The 18,897-nt window shown below is 45.9% G+C and overlaps 1 protein-coding gene across 1 annotated transcript in view; it reads left to right on the top strand.

Moving 5' to 3' along the window:
- Positions 1 to 6,760: 6,760 nt before the first annotated feature.
- The window catches only part of ADAM19 (ADAM metallopeptidase domain 19), a 35,188-nt gene continuing 23,051 nt past the window's right edge, over positions 6,761 to 18,897 (top strand). Inside the window, exons 1-3 of the mRNA XM_050905454.1 lie at positions 6,761 to 6,821; positions 7,066 to 7,145; positions 9,936 to 10,006. Coding sequence (XP_050761411.1) covers positions 6,761 to 6,821; positions 7,066 to 7,145; positions 9,936 to 10,006 — 212 coding nt within the window. The remainder of the gene's footprint in view (positions 6,822 to 7,065; positions 7,146 to 9,935; positions 10,007 to 18,897) is intronic.

The raw sequence follows: 18,897 nt of genomic DNA on the forward strand, positions 1-18,897 counted from the left end.
TTTTTAAAACAAATTATAATCCAGAGAAATATTATAGAATGGGAAATAAATTTTTTCCTCAACACTGTCTTTTCAGTCAGTGTGTTCAATGGAAAACCCATGTAGCTTGAGCGAGCTGTACAGGTCATTTTGAAGAGTCTGATGATCTGTTTGTATTTTGAGAGATCACACACAGATCTGGGGAGGTCAAAAGCCTCTGGAGTTTCACCTGCTTCATCAGGGCATTGTTTGGGCTCTGGCTCAGGAAACAACTTACACAGGAATTCAGCTCTAAGCATGTGATAATGTGCTTTCCTGAGGAGAGGTGTGTTCAAGCCCATCCTTTTAATGCCAAAGTAGGCATTTTGATGGTATTTGGCATAATTTTGTAGGTATTACTTTAGGAGTTTTAGCAAGTGGCATAATTCTGTTTTATGACCGTAATGTAATTCTTGCTGCAGTAAAATACTATAAGGTCTGGAGAGTGAAGTCAAGAATGATTCTGCAATGCTTTATATTTTTCCTTTGATGAGACAGTTTCAAGTTTAATTTGGTTAATTTTTAACTGAGGTCTGTATTTGTGGTACAACTGCTATATAATGCACTGAAAATTTACATCAGTTTCAGTAATATCTTGGTCTGCAACCAGTTCCATTAATAAAAATGGGATTGTCCAGAAGGTATGGTGAGGCATGGTAGCACCCAGAGAGAGGAAAATGGATGGGATCTGGCCCTGTGACTTACACTAGTGGGCTGTGACTTGATCCCTGAGCGTAGTTAGTACTGTAAAGAATTCTCCAGAGAATACCAAATTCTCTGAAGAATATCAAAGGCTTTTAACAGAGAGAGCATCTGTGCTGAACTTAGAGAGTAATGAAATTCAAAATTTTTTGGCCAAAATTTGTAATTTATGTTACTAACTTTTTTTTTCTCCTCTGTTTTGTGGAATAGAGGGTCATTTTCTTCTGGGAATCCTGTTATTTTGCTGTTGTTGTATTTGAATAAACCCACTTGAACAATGTATCCCTAGTGCTTCATTTTAAGCCACGGACACTGAACTGAGTGGGGCCAGGTAAATCGTAATTCATGTAACTCACAGGCTTACTGTGCAGCTAAGCTGCACATGCCTGAAATGACGAGCTGAAGTCACTTTTTCAGACAATTTGGGCTACTAATACTAGTGTGTGTGTGTGTGTGTATTTATATTTATAATTATGTACATCCGGCTACTGCAGAAATATGGGAAGAGCTGAAGGCCATGGATGGAGAAGTCTATCCATGCTGGGCTGCCAGAGGATGCTAAGGAATGATTCAGAGGAAGCTAGGTTGACCATCTCATATAGGACATCCTGTATTTTATGGGTTATCACACTGGATCTGTTGGACCCTGAGTGTCCTGTTGAACCTGAGGCTTCGGCCCCCTATATCCATTGAAGACAACATTATTGATACAGACAGGTACAAATGAAATTTCCATATGCCTCAAAAGATAGTCCTAGGTCAGTGTACAGTAGATATCCTCTGGGTTCTTTGCATTTCAAGTTTTCAGTTTCTTATCAATATTTTTATGTTTTTCTGCTTCTGTGGGCTATTAACTCCATTTTCCAAGTCCAAGACCAAAACCTCTCATTTGAGAACCACTGCATTTTGTAGTGAAAGAACACAAAAGCATGAGTAAATCCTGTCTACCCTACACATTGCAACCGTGTTGTAAACAGCCCCCTGCTCCCACTGCATCTGCAATGCACATGAATCATTAAGAGGAAATTCTTATAAATAGTAGAAAATGCCTGTTCATTGCTAAATTATCTTCTCACTGAAAGCTGATCTGGGCTGCAGGAATGCATGTGGGCAAATGTACTAATTCCTACACAAGTATGTTTTGGGGTATAAAACAGCTGTTTGTGGGATTGTTCTCTAGATCTAACTTTCCTCTTCTCCCATTTTTCTTTTTATACACTATGGAGTAGGATATAAGACATATTTCAATGCACCAGAGTCTAGAATGGTTGCTTGCCATGGATAATACAAATTTACTTCCTCCTGTATGGGGGTGTCCAGCACTGTTTGAAGGGAGGTGCCTCAGAGCTGCTCGGTTTTACCCTGTGCTTGTTGTGAACTCGGTGCTGATAGCTCAGAGTGAGCTTCAGTGGGTTGAGGGATTCGGCATTTGCTGCGCAGCATCCATCTGCTAATGGGATATGTTAATGGGAAACAAAATGTAGGGCTGATCCCTCCTTCCCTTCCAGCTAGAGCTGAAGTCCTGAATCGGTCATCCAGGATCTGTGTCTGCAGGTCTACGTATTGGACCCAGCCATCAGCTGAGCTCTCTTGAAGACTATTATGTCTTGTCTACAACAGAAGTGAAAATTACATGAACAACCCATCCAAACCCGGCTTCCTCTGAATCATTCCTTAACATGATCTGGCAGCCTCGCATGGGGGAATTCTCTTGTGATAGAGGAGGTTTTTAGTTCCCATTTCTAGGTCATTTTCAGCCCACCTTCGAACTTATCTCCTAAACGCAGATTCCTGAAATGCCAAGTATCTGTGCTGTTATTTCTCCTCTTGCAATGTGTGAAGTGGGTCGTAGGCAGGGCCAGTCCCTTGGCGAGTGTGTGCCCTCCTGCAAGCCTGCTTCATGGCAGGGCAGAGGGTACTTGAGACGTGAGAGAGACATATTCTACTCTCTTATAAGAGAATTCTTTTCTTCTTTCTCTGCTGTTTACCTTGACCTAAAGTAAAAATCACCTTGCGTGCTTCTCAGCTTGAAAAACAAATCAGATGCAGATTTTCCAAATAAAGTTTGTTTTCCTCCTGCTGCTGTAAAAGTCTAAAGACATTCAGCAGTGCTTCCCGGTGTGTCACTGCCTGTGGCTATCCATTTGCAGAGACAACTTTCTTCTCCGAAGTTACTGGACAGTTTTATGGATTGGATGTTATTAAAAGCCCTTGCGCTGTTATACCTGTTCCCCTTCTCTTACGAGAATAAACTACTTCAGTATAATCACTATTGTGTTGGAGAAGTTTTCAGGCAGTGTGGAGAGGACTACAGTGCTTTACATGTACAAATACAGTTAAAAAGATGCAACGTGTCTGCATATACAATCTTCGACCATTAAGTTCACTTGCCTGTAGGAATGAAGCAAAAGTAGCAGCAGTGACCCACCCTTTAAAAAAAGCACAGAGAGTGCTTTGATACTATTTCACTAACAGCGCATTGGGACAAGCCCTTGTCTAGTACCTGATCATCTTACAGCACTTCTCCCTCTTTGGCAGGACAGCTGCTCTAGGGCTCTGTCCAAGTATTCCCACTGTCCTACATGGGTGGTGGAAAACCAAAGCTAAACAGAATATTCTGGGTCAGCCAAAGCTATTCTCAACTGCTAAATTAGAATAAAGAAGCTTGCTGTTAAATCGTGAGTTCCCTTCACGGATTCACAGCCTTCCTCCTTTGATCATTTCAAGTGATATGAAGGAGAAAAATGTTCTGAAAAATGGAAGATTTCACATTCCACTCAAGTCAGCCAAAGACATAAAGTTTCTTTCATCAGTGCGAGTGTCTGTAATGCAGAGGTTAGGCAGGACAAAAAGGCTTCTACCTTCTCCTGCTAAGACTTTAATTCTTGGTAACGTTTTCTCCAGTGTCAGCAGGAGTCTTTTCAGAGCAGTTCATTCAGAAACCTTTCCTATTTCTGAAGAGAGAGTTCCAATGAAATATTACTGAGCTTTTAGTCTGATACATGTCCAAGTCATTCTCTGCATAAGTCTGTTTCTTGAACAGGCGTTCTCCTCTGTAGGTCTATCGTTCTATTTCCTTCTAGGTGGCTAACTCCGAATTTACTACGAACATTATGGAAGAATCATCATCTTTTGCTTTCCAGCTAACAACAATAGTGTTAAATCATCTTGCAAACTGTCAAGTAAATGCAGAAACCCCACTGCAAAAGCATTCTCATCAGCTTTGCCCTGGGGAAACAGCAACATCTGATCTTCAAGCCTACTGAACGACTGCATGCACCGACCCTTGCTCTGGGTGCTGCATGGAGGCTGCTGCTAATAGGCATGCCCATCCCTTGATCACAGGGGATGTAACAGATAAGGGAACAGAGCACAGACTTCCAGATTCCCAGCTGATATACTTTTAATCAGGCAGTTGGGATCCTGGAGGAAATGAGTCTGAGTCTGTGTAATTCCTAGATAACTGAAAGCCTGACCTTGCTCTGTGAATCAGGCAAACGTCCCATTGACTTCGGTTAGAGCTTTTTGAAGAGATGGGTACAGGCAGGATCTGACTCATCCTGTGCCAGAGGCAAGGTAGCACTACAGCATCTGAGCACTGTTAATAAGGCTAGAATATCCTGAATCTTTCCATGCAACAAAGTCTCAGTAATGTAAGTGAGAGAGAGATATATATAGATTAAACTATATATAACTGCACAGTCTGTGGTTATATTTTTATAGAGGGAGTTTCTGGTGATTATAAATTAAGATATCAATTCTCATATTACCAAGATCCAAAGATAAAAATATCACTATATAACAAATGCAAATATTACATGTATTTTATTTTTATGATACTTGAATGCTGACAACAATCACAAGCAGATAGTTGTTGGCCTAAGTATTTTAACAATCTTCAAATAAGGCTCCTTTTATTCCATTTTATGCTGCTTTTAAACTGATCTTCTTTTAGAGAAATATATGGAGCAGTCCCTGGGAAGATTTGTTGTACTTGGAAGATTTGTGACAATCTTTCAGTTGAAATATACATGTTCCTTAACAAAGTATTTTTTCTTCCTTTGGGTAGACAGAAATTTTATACAGGGATGAAAGCAGAATAGCTAAATTTGTGTCTAAATTTGGCTTGCATTTTTACTTATTTGTAATAAAAACATCAACAATAGTGCCATTGTTTTCTTCTATATTACAGGCAGCTATAAATAAATGGGAGAGTTCACAAAATTTCAAGGTTTCCCTTCAAGATACTCCACATGATTAGAAAAGAGCTGAAATCTGGTCCCTGGATTTTTGCTCTGGGAAATAACATGATGTAGTTGTGTGACAAAAATTTGTGACCTGTCTGTGGATCAGCTAAAATGTCATTTATAGCCTGCTCACCCTGATGATTCCCTCTAGGTGTCCCCAAGATGTCCTAGCTTTCTTCTGCTAGAGTGATATCAGGAATAAGCTGACCTTCACAAGATCACAGAGGTTCAGCGTGTGAAGTGCTGGGGGAGAGAGGGGACACACATGAAAGTCATAAACCGAAATGGCATCTGCAAATGGAAACAGTCACATTTCCTTTGGGCACAGTGGCAGGAGTCAGCAAAGACCTTCAGTAAAAGAGAACTCAGTGGCTTCAATAGCATAAATAAACCTCTGGACAAGAGATAACATCATTACTATTATCTAGCAAACCTTTATTCTAAATGGAATATTAATTTCCTATCGGCCTGATTTACCGATACACTCTGAAACGTAGCCAGGTGCAAATTCTCCCCATTTCTTAAGTTGGTTTCCTGGTGGTTTACCTACGCAGGCACTTTAAGTATAGAGATGAATGGAAAGGGTTGTATGGATAATGCAGATCAATGGCTGTCTGAAGAGTATGACTAAGAGGTAATGCCTTTTCCTGCCACTCTGAGCCGACCCCATAAAAATGCATGGCAGTCCACCCTCGCAGCCTTGCTAGTGTGGCTGCAGTTGAGCTGGCCGGGAGTCAGAGCAGAAATACACTGACATAAGGGAAGGCGGTTGCTTTTCATGGGCTCATCTACAGCACCACGGAGCTCAGGTGTTTGCGGCTGGTGACCTCAGCACGGCCCCACTAACTTGGACTCTCCTCTCCTGGTGCGACCCTGAGCCACACTGGCTAACCCAGCAGCGAGGCACTGCGTCTGGCCGTCCTCTGGGTGCTCATCTCCCTGAAGGGCAGAGGACTAGCAAAGAGATGATACGTGGACCGCAACCCATGGCTCAGCCCTGAAGGATGCACGAGAAGACAGAGATGCCCCTTTGGGAGCCTCGTGGGAGTGAGTGGATATTCCTGAAGGGCAGCACAGGGAATATGAGCTGTGAATGCTCCCAAGCCCTTCCCCAGGGCCAGCTCCTCCATCTACCTTAAGAGGAGAGCGAGGCAGTGAACATCTTTTTGCTTCTGCCCTTTTATATGGGCACATAAAAATCTAGCCAATATCCCTTCAGCTGTCCAGGGGCAATGCATTTCCCAGGAGCAGAGGGATTTAGGATGCCTCTGGAACCATGGGTTCAGCTATGAAGGGTTTGATAGGATTACACATAAATATAACAAATAAATAAATAAAAACCTGAAGCCATAGCACAGCTCCTACAGGAGCCTCTTGGCAATGATGTGGCTGCTTCCCTCCACCAGGTCCCCTCTCTTTGCTAGCTTATGAGGCACAATGGATTACCGTGCTGGCAAAAGAGCTGGAGGGGGGGAGGTTTTGCAGAGGGAGCTCCAGGGGGGTGCTCAGGCTGCCCCCTGCCCCGGGGTGCCGGGGGCACAGCCCAGCCCAGCCCCACACCCCCGCGCCGCAGGGCAGAGCCGCTGTTGCACCCGGGGTGCATCCCCGAGGTGCTGCCCGGGGTGGGGTGGAGGAAGAAGAAGAGGAGGAGGAGTAGACACCCCCACACACCACCCCCCCAGGCAGGGGGCTGCAGGGGCGGATTTCGGGCCGGTGGTGGGAGGAGAAAGCCGCGCCGGGAGGTTTTATACGGCGGGGCGGCGGCGGCAGAGCGCCGTCTCCTGCCCGGAGCCATGCGGGGCCGGGGGCTGCTCTGCGGCATCGCCCTCTCGCTGCTGCTGCCGCCGCCGCCCCGTGAGTGCGGGGTGCCCGGCCCGGGGGGGGGGGGGCTGCGCCGACCGCTCCCCACCCTGCACAAGTGCTTCTGGCTGCATGAGCCCCCGGGGAGGAGGGGAGGGTGAGTGGGGGGATCCTCTTGCTTCTCCTGCAACCAGCGCCGAGCTCTCCTCTCCCGCCCCGGCTTCACGTTCTTTAACTCCCGGGGGTGCGGATGGGGTCGGGGTCGTGAGCGGCTCCTCTTGTCTCTCCCCAGCGCGAGGGGTCGCCGCCGGCGCGGAGCTGCAGCCCGAGGCGGTGGTGCCGCGCTGGGCAGCCCGGGGGAGCCCCAGCAGCCAGAAGGTAGGTCGCGCCCAGCGCTTTACTTGTATTTTGTTTTCGAACCTCCGTATCGCTTCCAGGGGGAGGAATGATGTCGCGGTTAGCAGAGGATCTTGCGATGTGCGGTTTGGGGTTTTTTTTGTTTTATTTAAACTGAGCTCTGTGACAAGCCCCAGGGATGAGCCAGAAAGCCCACCTGCAGCACGGGGAGCTGCTGCAGCTCCTCCAAATCCCGAGGAAGGCTGGGCGAGCTGGCTGGCACATCTCGAGCACTGAGCGTGAGACTGCTCCTGGCGACTTGCATTCACTCTGTGCAAAGGCTTGTAATCGTTTGCCCTCTGTCATGCCTTAAAGCCTAGATCAAGCCTACCTGATCTACATGTCTGTGAAAGGGGAGTGAGGCAATACAATGGGTGGCATTTGGGGAACAGCCGCATAGAGGCATCTGCTTTAGGAGGAGATGAATTCCAGCTGTGAGGGTGCTTCACTAAGAAAAGCCAGCCAGCAGCTCAGGTGTGTCTAACTGTGTCTTAGACACCATATGTATCGATATAGATCTCACCCCCACTTCTCTGACATGGGCGGATGAAGTGGTGTGTCAGTAGTCTGCAGCTGTTCTGAGAACTGCTGGGGTACCAGACTTAAACATCAACCGTAAACCACAGGTCAGCTTCCCAGTGTTTGCGTTGCCACAATCAAGAAGTTATCAGTTGCATAACCAAATGAAAGAGGAAAATCCAGATGGTGTTACTTACATTGTGAACCAGAAAAAGGGAAGCCGCAGCATTATACTAAAGAAAAATCATGGCATCTCCCCATAAGTGGTGTTATTTTGGGGTTTATGTCCTCTCCATATGATGAGACTTTCTAAAACTTTTTATTGTGTCATATTAAAAAAAAAAACAGCTACAATGACTTTCTCATGATCTTAATTCTCTTTAAAATGTCCTTGCAGTGCTGCCTGGAAGTTTTGGTCCTCTCTATTATTGATACTGATACAAATACATCTGGACAGCATTTCCCCTTATACAAATTTGCTGAATCTCAGGGGTCATACTTGGTTTGTTTCAGGCAAGTTCCTGTTGGAACTAGAACGAGTGTTAGTAAAGCTTATGTACAGCTGGGATATTTCAGTTACACAGCAATTGATGGACTCTGAAGTAGTGGGATTATTGAAGGAGAAGGGAAAGCGTTATTGGTAATAATGATGTTTGCACAACCTTTGTGAAGAGACTTTTATGATGATGGACACCCTCAGATCCCCCCAGTTATGGGCAAGGCAACCTCCACTGCTTACATGTTAGTTAGCAAAACAGCAGACCTACCCTGAGATGTACTGAGCACCTGTGATTCAGTAAACTAAACTCAGCCCCTGGGAATTAGCCATTGTTGTATATACTAAATGTATTAACTTGTTTTGCATCATCTGTGTGGGCCTGGTGCAATGTCCTGGAAACTGAAGGAAAGATGAACAAAACCCAGAATATGAGCAGGGAGCTGATGAAGGGAGAAGTTTGTAACTGAGCTTGGAATTGATGAAGTGGCAAGTGAGCGTATCTCTGGGCTGACAGATCTTTCATCAGAACATCCTATTCAGTCAGCCTTGCTTTATTTTGCTTTCAGTTGATCTGTTCTGCAAAATCCTCTCCAACACTGAATTAGGAAATACTACGGGTTAATCATCTCACTGGTTTTTATGATTTATTTTTTTTTTTCTTTTTCCCTCCCAGCTGAATAGAGAAGTCTGTTCTTAGCAAATGGGTTATTTCTCTTCTGGGGTGTGTATTCATCCATCCAAAGCACTCAGATTCAGAAATCCCCAGCTGACCTTAGGTAGTGGTCCTGCTTTGAGGGAGGTAAACTGGAGTCCTCCAGAGGCCCTTCTAGTTGGTCCTCTAGAAAGCATATTCTATACTTTCAGTCTCTTGAATGACTTTTTTTTTTTGAAATGTTGGTTTTAGTGTATGCATTTGCCATTGCACTAAGAAATTAGGGTCTTTTCTGTTAATACCAGTAGGCCTTGGGGAGTCGGCTGTCCTGTGTCCTCATTCGGAGCTGTAGGCAGATTGCAAACCAGAGCTGTGCCCATGTGCTTGAACACACTGGAAAGTTGCTGTCACGGTTTCCAGTCCCTTGGCAGCCTGGGACTAACACAAGAGCAGCTGTGAAATACTGTCTGAACAATGGCTAGAGCCTAAAGACGTCTAAGGGACCCTGTTGCATGCCTTTTATTGGCATTTTCTGCAAGTAAAGGAACTATGTGAAAATCTCTGGAAGAGGCGTGATTCCTCCTGTCCTGAAATAGGCTTCTAAAAATGTCTTTTTCTGCTGTGACAACAAAGGAAGCTTTGGTTAACTAGCTCGTATATTTGACTTGTAAACCTCTGGGGCAAGTTGGGATGTCCTGTGATGTGGTCCTGAGCATAGTGTACAGGAGAAGGGGGTGCAGCGCACCCCTCCCACCCAGCTGCACCTCCAAGTGCTCCAGCACCAGGACTTGTTGCCTCGTCTGAGCCCATTATTCCTCCTGAGACACCAGGGTCACTAGCTCAGATACGGCATCCCACCAGCATGCCTGTACTGCTTCCTGGCTCTGCACGGCTGTGCCGTGGGGATGCAGCAGCGTGCCTGGAGCTGGGAGCGACCATGGCCCGTCCCTTCCCTTCCCCAGCACTCCAGGTCTGAAGGTAGGAGGAAGGTGAGGAGTGGTTTAAGGTCAGCTGCAATTTCCAGGGGAACGATTTGTGTTTCTGGATGTGTTTGTAATTATGATGATGTGTGAGTAACAGGCACCATCTCTTTTGCATGCAGCATCCATTCAGAGCTGAAGTTAAGGTAAAGGCAGAAGGCCAGGAACTCATCTTGGAATTGGAGAAAAATAGGTAAGTGTGCTTGTGCCTTGCATTGTGGTCTCACTAAAATAATGAATAAGGATTACAGTGAAGTCAACAGGAAAACCTCTACTGACTTCAACAGGGTTTTGATAAAGACAGGATGAGGAAGTCCTTTTCTGGATTTCAAGGTTATTCCAGGTCTGAGTCCCCATTGATGTTAATCAGCCAAGCAGCAGTGACTGTAACAGAGCTTTGTCAGCAAAAAGCAGATGGTGACCTGGCCCTCAGTGTGTAAACTTATTTTTGCATCATAATTCTTACTACATTAACTAGAAGATGTTGCTGATATGAAATGCACTATTTACCAAATGGCTCAATGCTTTAGAGTCAGTGTGACTCTAATGAGGATTTCATTTGCTGTGATCCGAAGAGGTCCTGCTCCGTTTCCTAGGAGAAACGATCTGACAGTTTCAATTCCATTAGTGCCCTTCATGCTAAAGTAGATTGAAAAAATGCTTTTGCATTAACTGAAATGCAACCTCCTCTCGGGCATGATACAGCAATGCTGTGTGATATCATAGGGCGTGCTGTGTATTGAATTCAGCTGAAGCTGCAGGAGATTAAGGTAGGTAGAAGGATTCTGGTCTGGAGGCTGCTCCGGAGGCTCTCTGCCCTGTGAGTACATTAGTTTCCAGTGGTGAAACAGCAGCTGGAAATTTAGCTACAAGAAGCTTGTCTTTGCTAAGCAGTCCACTTGCACTGTTGGTGTTTTAATTATTTTTTAAATGGGTCTGAAGATTTATCTATGGAAAGACAACCAAATGTGTGTTTACTAGAATCAGTAGGAATAATAACCTTGGAACAATGACCCTGGTTATATTTTAAATGTATTGTATGGACATCCCAACCACAGAGCTTGGAGGCTCAGCTTTCTTCCTGAAAGACTGAAGTGTTGGAAGATCTTATTAGTTCTGATGGCAGTGCGTAAACCTAAGTAATATTCAGGGTGTTTTGGAGGAAAACCAGATTTTTCTTGGCACTGTCTGAAGTAAAGACTGAAATCTGATGGCTGATGAAAGGCGACTACCTTCTACGAGGTGTTTCCTGTAATAGGCCACATAAGCTACTGGGAGTTTCAGTGCTGCAAAAGCTGGACACGTTTCCCAGGTAGTCATGCACCTGTGTAGAACTAAACAGAAACAGCTGGAAGTTCGGTGTGTTTTGGCATCTCTCAGCTGGGAAAATACAGAAGTGGTAGAAAAGACCAGGCACCATAAGTACTGCTAACTCAGTCTTGTCTAATGCAGGAAAAATAGCTGTCGCTGATGACAGTGGTCAGCAATGCCAGTCTCTGAACTGAACCTGGAAGCAACGTAACTGCTAATGCTGCTGGGGGTCTCCTTCCTGGTGGAAGGGCTGTCAGGCCTTGCATATTCTGCAAAGGCTAGCAAAGGTGAATTTATTTCTGGCAGAGCAGAAGCTGGCAAGAGCAACCATCCTTGCTGAATTAATCCATTTGTGCTCCAAGCATGATGACGTAACCTCCAGGTGCCTTGCGGGAGCGGTGCCGTGCTATTTCCAGTGCAGACAAACTCATTGCTGGTGTTAGTAAACAGAATTATAATAGAAGGTTTCTATTGTGTTTATTTCCTGAAATGCATTTTCATTCATTGAGATGTAAACACACAGGCTTAAGTGTGCACACACTCTTCCACTGTGGGATGAATCGCCTTACTAGGACTGATGAAACATCGCAAGTGGTTTGGAGTTTTTTATTTTTATTTTGTGTGGAAAATGCAAGTGATTCATAGATAGCAGTGCTTCATGTGGGAGTCTTGCCAGGCCTCAAGTCCTTGTTCCAGAAAGGTGATGGTACAATCCCAAAATGCAAGTCTGAACTTGATTAGATGAGAGGCTCTGGAGAGCCACCACTTTTCAGAGGCTTGTGAAGGTGCAGAAGTAGTTTAGAGACACTCAAATTAAAAGAGAAATGATGAAGCTAACAAAAAGATTAAGTCCCTGGGAGCCCTGTGGATGCTGTAATTATCAGCATCCGTAGGGCACTTCTAAGTGGAGGCAAACTGCTTCTCCTTGCCAAAGCATGCAGCAAGGCAGAGTCCAGCCTGGCTCCTCAGGTTCCCAGCCTGGGGTGGCTCCCCAGCACCCAGGAGCTCACCACTGCTATAGCTTATCTTATAGGGGAGCCTGAGGTTCTAGCTGAGGTTTGGGGTACTGAGTAGTTGCAGCATCAGGGACTTCTCTATCAGGGACTTCTTCTCTGAAGGGTTTGCTGGGCACCCAGACAGTGGGAGAGAAGGTGAAATCCCCCAAGTGGGAAGTGTCCCTTCAAAGCTGTATGAAACCTGGCTGCTCCTGGTTTTGAGTTCACATGAAAGTGAGTATAACAGAACTGCAACTTTAAGGAAGATACTTGGGGCTTTTTAAATTAAAATAAGCCCCAGAGTTCTGGGTCATTTAATTGATCCAGGTTAGAGGAGCCTCTGGAAACCAGCTTTGCTGCCAGGGCTGGTGCTTTGCTCCCCCTCTGTCCCCAGGCTCAGCACAGGGGTGCGAACACACCCGCCTGGCCTCCTGTTTTACTCTCCACATCCCAGACTCCCACCACTCAAAGAAAGCATGGAATGATTGGCATAATTCAGGTCTGGGTTATGATTTACCCAATGGTTCCCAAAGCTAGAAAGGAGATATGCCAAGCTAGTGAAACTGTTATAAGTGATGTTCTCGGTGGATTAGGCAGCCTCGTTACACATTCACTGCTCTCCTTATGGAGAGACAAAGCCGGTGAGAATATGAGCCCACTTTGAAAGTGGGGGAAAAGGAGTCATAATCTGTACAGCTTTGGTGGGGATGCACTAGCTTTGAAAGAAATGTGCTGTTTTCAATATGTGGAAGAAGTGTTCACGCCAAGCCTGTAATTTCATATTCCATATGAAAAGGACATTGTGTTCATCCACAGAGGTGAAACACAGAAATGATTGCATATCTTTCTTCAGAACTGTGCACAACTCTGTGTTTTGTAATAAGCTCAGCACACATCTGAGTTTGGGCTTCATATATCTACGAATACAATTATTGCATTAGCAGTTAACATAATGTTGCATTATTTCCTGTTCAGGAGTTTGATAAGAAGGCGGAACCACGCTGTAGTTCCAAGTAGAGTTTACAACACTAGTTAATATTTCTGAATAACAACAGAAGCATATCCCCCAAACGACTCAGGCTTCTTTTAAATGACGCAAAGCCATGTCCTGCAGCTGCAGGATTGGAAAGCTCGAAGCTGCACAAACAACAAATATATGGAGGGATGCCTATAAAGCAGCTTTAAGTTTGGCTGGGGCTTAGGAACAGCAGAATCCGAGTTGCAAACCTTGGATGAAAAGTGACTTTTTAAAAAGGCATTTGCACTTTTTAATAAAAAGCAGCTTTGAACCAAGCAGGGTTGCGGGGAGGGATGCTAACACGCTCTGAATGTGTGTGGCAGCACTGCCTGGTGTGAGCCTTTTCTTTCTAGTGAAGAGGAGAGCTCATATTTGCACAGCAGAAACCTGCATGGAATTTGTCTTCTCACCTGAGTGCAGAAAAAGTATCAACAAGGCTTTCCTCCCTATTTTCCTCTTCCTCTTTGTGTCTGTCATGGGGAGAGCAGACTTGGGAAGGTCCACTCAGCTGCAAGGGGCAGTGGAGGCTTCTCCAGAAGTCACCTTCTCCAGGAGACGTCCCTGCCTGCAGGTGAATCCCATGGGCAGTGCAGGGCAAGGCTGTGTGTTTTGGCTGCGCGTTTCAGCTGCGTATTTTGGCTGCCACCCGCCTGCAGCAGCCATGATGGTGTGGGACACTTGGTGGCAGAGCCCCAGTGGAGATGTGCAGCAACTGGCTGAGGACATCGCAAAGAAAGTCCCAAGCTCATCTGGTCTGACCTTGGGAGCAATCCAGCTAGTTATTTTTAGGCAACTGGATATGATACGGAGCACTATCATTTCCAATCTCTTCTGGCCCCACCTGGGTAGGCGACGAGCGCTCCAGCCCCGCTCAGTGCTCTCAGTGGTGCGATAAGAGATCTGTCTGTCACTTGTATTTTACCGTTTCCTGCTTTTGCTCATTTCCAGGGCCTCTTCTACCAACTGAGTAAGGAAGAAGGGAGGTTGCTGCCTGCCTCCAAGCAGGAAGGATATATAAGATTATTCCACTGATGGGTTGCACATCATCAGTGTCTAATGGGCTTCCTGCATGAGGAGGGGGTAAGGGTTATGTAAAGGAGGGAAATTGAGTTTATCCTGCTCTACTGTCTCTTGGAGTCATCAGAAAAACAGGGTTGGGACCTGGAAAGCCATAGCTGCTTTTCAGCCTCCTGATTTGCTTGGGATATTCAGTGACTTCTCTGTGTGGGGCAGGGAGGAAGAGACAAGGAAGTGAAGCCCTTTAAATCTTTTGCTCCCTGACTCATTATCAGCCAGTTACCCATTTATTTTACTTCCTTTTTCCTCTCCAGGCAACTTTTATGGTTCCCATTGGTAAGCCAAGGGGCTATGTGACAAATTTTGCTTGGGTCCTGTAACATGACTTACACAGTGAATGTCACAGATGATGTGGATGGCAAAAGGGGATGGAGAGTCTTTAGCCTGTGATATTTTCCCAGGCGTTACAAATAGCTAGTTTAGTTTCACCTCAATAGCTGGGAAGCTACTTTTTCCTTCCAAACTGCTGCTGTTCACACAATAAATATGTTCTCAGCTATATCAGCAAAGGCTCTTGAGGAAGTGAGCTTAAGAGTTCCAGGCTTTGTCTGGATGAAACTCAGGAAGAAAAAAAATTTTGAATTTCATTGATTTTTATGAAGTGCCAGGTTTTGGCTGGAGGATTCCAGAGAGGTGAAATCTCCAATTTCTCACTAGTGGTGGGTACGGAAAGAAGGCCTGCTGGCTCGTGTTGTCATGGGTCATGTGTTGGTGGTGTTCAAGATGGGGTTACCTCAGGTTTTGATAATAAATTCTGACTTTAAGGAACATTTAAGTAACTGGGAGGTAAGGGGTCAAATTCCCCTTCGTACCCTACTTGGATCCTGTTGAGAGGCAATGGAGTGGGACCACAAATTGTAGATGGAAATCTGATATCTAAACTTTCTTGGGAGAATCAATTCCCTCCACCCCCAGATGCTGGCAGCCTGGCTGGACAGATTTATTGTGATTTGAGGAAAGGGACAGGGAAAGAGATGTAAGAGATTGCAGGCTTCACTTTTCTTGGTCCCACAACTGAAAAATTAAGAGTCAATGTTTCTCATGAGAGCTTCATGGACTGTTTGGCTTTTGGTTTTTGGGAGGAAATAAAAAAATATGTCTGTCTCCTAGATACTCATGTGTGTTTTTGAATTGGCAGCTGTCCATGCAGACTAGCCCCTCTGTAAAATGAACCCAAACAAAGTTGCTAGTGGGACCAAATTATAAAAAATCCTTCTTGCTCCAGCTAGCAAGAGCACCAGCATACCGCCGGGGCCCTCTTGGTGCCTGTGGGTGATCTCCAGCTGGTGGAGCTGAGCAAGTTCATGGCAGTCCCCTGGGATGGAGGGCTCTGAGCCCCTCTTAGGCTTGTGCTAACAAGTGGTGTTTCACAGGTGAGAGAAAACTGCTCCCATTTATTAGGGAAATAGGGGTGAGGTTCTCTAGAGCAGCTGGGAAATGTGCACTCCCTCAAATGAACATGGTCATGCAAGAAAGGCCCCAGCTTTCCTTCTGCTGTTTTTGGGAGCGTTTGGGTGTGCCGTGCAGCCCCTCTCCCCCCAGCTGCTTCTCTGTTCCTCTGCGGTGGCCGGATGAGCTGGAGGCCATGCTCTTGCACCGTCCCCAAGCGCCACAGGGGCAGCTGCCCACCAAGAAAGCTGGGTTATGCCCCACGCTCTCAGCCTGCCTCTCCCGTTGAATACCATCAGCTCATGCGCGAAGTATGTGACCTTCCTGGCATGGCGTCTCGATGTGGCAAAACAGAGCCACGTTGCCCTATAATGTCAGCTCTGCACGGCAGGGCCCTTCCAGGGAGCAGCACAGCGGCATGGGGAGGAGGGTTTTGTTTCAAACAATGATATCATTGACAGGCTGGAGCAGGACCAAGATCACTCCACGTCGGTCAATAGCAGAAACAGTCTCAAGCCATCTGTACATTATGGCACTGAGCCACTCTTCCTTCGTTTGGCTTCCTTGCTTGTATTTAACCCGGCTCCCAAGGCTTTCTGGGGAACAAATCCAGCCAAGAGCAGGCTATTCCACCGTGAGCTGGATGCTGAGCCGGATCTTGGGGAATGACTGATCTTGCCGAAAGCTGGTCACTGTTGGAAAGGTGTGAGGGCTTCTCTAGAATATCCTGAGCGCTCATGTGTAGCTTACCCTGGCCTCAAACAGCCCCACGTGGCTGCAGCTGTGATCGAGGTTTAGCAAAGGAGAGTGCTTCCATCCAAAAACAGCTTTTCCTCTGACTTCATCAATTCTTCATGCTGATAACTCCTCTAATGAGGGACTCCATGCTGCCTTTTAGGAAGATGATGTGTGCTAACAATCTGCCAGCTGCCTGACTGGATCTCGGAAGCCTTTAAATGATGTTATTTTGCATCCAGATTTTTGCAGCTTCGTCTCGAGCTGCTGGAGAGGTAGTCACTGACACATATAATGTAACATTAAGGATCAAATCATGCTGTTTTTTCCAGGCTTTCCTTCTCCAGCAAGGAGGTGAGCTTTGTGCTCTTCTGGAAACAGTGAAGCAGGTCTGTCAGTGCTTTGCAGGGCTGAGCTCCCTTGGAATCAGCCGTTCAGCCTGGCAGTGATGCTGTCCTGAAATGATGGCAGATAAGGTTTTGGTGTATGTGTGTCTCACTAATCTCTCCTGTTTATCCAACAACTGGTACACATGGAGAAGAGGGACAAGACTGGCTGATAACTCTGGTGCACTCTGAGATGGAAAGAAGGCTTCTTTTCTATTTATTTACAGTTTGGTGGAAAGCTCGATGCTAGCTGAGGAAGTGAGCTGGGCTGGGAATGAACTTTCACAGGCTCAAAGTGACATAGCACCCCAAGAGTGTTGCAAGATGTCCTGTTGTTTTTCCTCTTTCCTCACTGCCCTCCCCACCACACACCGTGCAATGCACAGTGATAGCCCTTCTCAGCAGTGCTGCAAGAGCCCCAAGGCTCCCCTGCATTAAGGCAGGGAAAGGTCTTCAAAACAGGACTGTTTCAAGCTCAGAATAAGAAGCTGAACTTTTCATAGGGAGCCTGCAATGTAGGATAGGAGTCAACTGGTGGAGAGAGGCTTGAAAGTCGTAACATGGCACTGCTCAACCAGATGCTGCATGCTTTCAGCTCAGCAGCTGCATAAGTATCCCTAAAAATTCAGGCAGACCTCTCAGCTCCTTAATCCACCCTAGAAGGGGCTAGAGCCTGAGTCTGCTGGTAGGAAGAGATGTGCACACACCGTGTGTGGTGTGGCATCATCCTGTGCCCTGAAACCTGGTGTGCCGGGTGCTGGTGCTCAGCATGGCGCAGCTCGGCACTGGGGCTGGGCGGCAACACCGTGGGGCTGGGTGGGAGTCAAAGCACTGAGGAGTTTTATGGTCAATGCTGGAGGAGAGAAAAAATAGCTATTCATAGTGAATGCTTTCCAAGAATAAAGGAGCAGGAAGAAAACATAAGCGTGCTTGTTTGGGAACAAAACAAGCAGCCTGTGCAAGCCTCAGCTACTGGAAATCCATGGGCTGGTGTCTAATTCTGGCTTTAGCAGCACTGGGCAGATGCACACTGGTTTACTGTCTACTCTCAAGATGACAGTCTTACACAGACCAGATACCTGCCAGAGCACGTTGCTTGAGGCTATTTCCTGCGAGTTAATGCAATCTGTTAATTAAACATCTGTTTCTTGCAGCCTCATGCTGAGCAAGCTATTGCAGTCAGGGAGATGGAATTATTTTCTGTGGGATGGTGCTTCTGTGTTTTATCTTCAGTTTACAGACAGGAGATAGCTGAACGCAGCAATCTCTCCTTCCAATCACTGACAGGATCTAGTGATGAGAATTAACACATCAGAAAGAAACAAAATGAGCTTTCCTGAGCTATAGTGAACTTTGAAAGTGGAGATAAAACCTGTTGTGTTCCCGACATCCAATGCTATCAAATACAACAGTGGCCACAGTTTTGTCTGACCCTAAGCCATCGGTACTTGTTCAGGTGTCTGAGCCTTTGGATGCCGGATGGGGGAAGCACTTTTAAACACTCTGATAAAAGGTTGCGTTTCCTGTTGCTCTGGCCTAATTTAATTAGATACCACAAGCACCCAATCCCTTATTTAAACAGAGAGGCTTTCAAGGTAGATTAGACCTGACTGCCACATACCAAAAAGCAAGGCAGATGGAAAAAGCTTTGGTTTTGCTACCCATACAGCTTTCTTCATCCAGCCTAAAGAAATCAAGCAAAGAAAAAAAGAAAACTTTTGCTTTCTTGCTTTCTTGCAGGTCATAGTTCAAAAATCTGGTGCATGAAATGCATTAAACAGGGATGCAGAAGGACTGAACGGCAGCTGCAGTGTTGCTGGCATCGCGCTGCCCAGGATGCATGTGGCATCCTCGTGCCATGGCAAGTGTGGCACTTTGGTGGCCTGACAGCACTGCAGGGTTGCTGCAGAAGTGTGCTTCATAGATGGGGCATGTTCTATGATCCTTCTCCAAATTTTTGGAAGTGAGGCCGTTGTTTTAAAAAACTGTTTTAAACCTACATTTTACGGCTGCTGAGATGGACACAGGATATGACCTTCTTGGTTTGGCCCAGATTTTGACTTGCTGTACTTTTTTACATCACTGTTTAGCAAATGCAGATGTTTAAAAAGAAGGGGAAGGCTGTTTCCTCTGGAACAAAATCAAAACGCTTACTAGTTAGTGCACAGGAGCT

This window comes from Gymnogyps californianus, chromosome 14 (genome assembly GCF_018139145.2).
Source record: "Gymnogyps californianus isolate 813 chromosome 14, ASM1813914v2, whole genome shotgun sequence".
In the NCBI taxonomy this organism is placed as follows: Eukaryota; Metazoa; Chordata; class Aves; order Accipitriformes; family Cathartidae; genus Gymnogyps; species Gymnogyps californianus.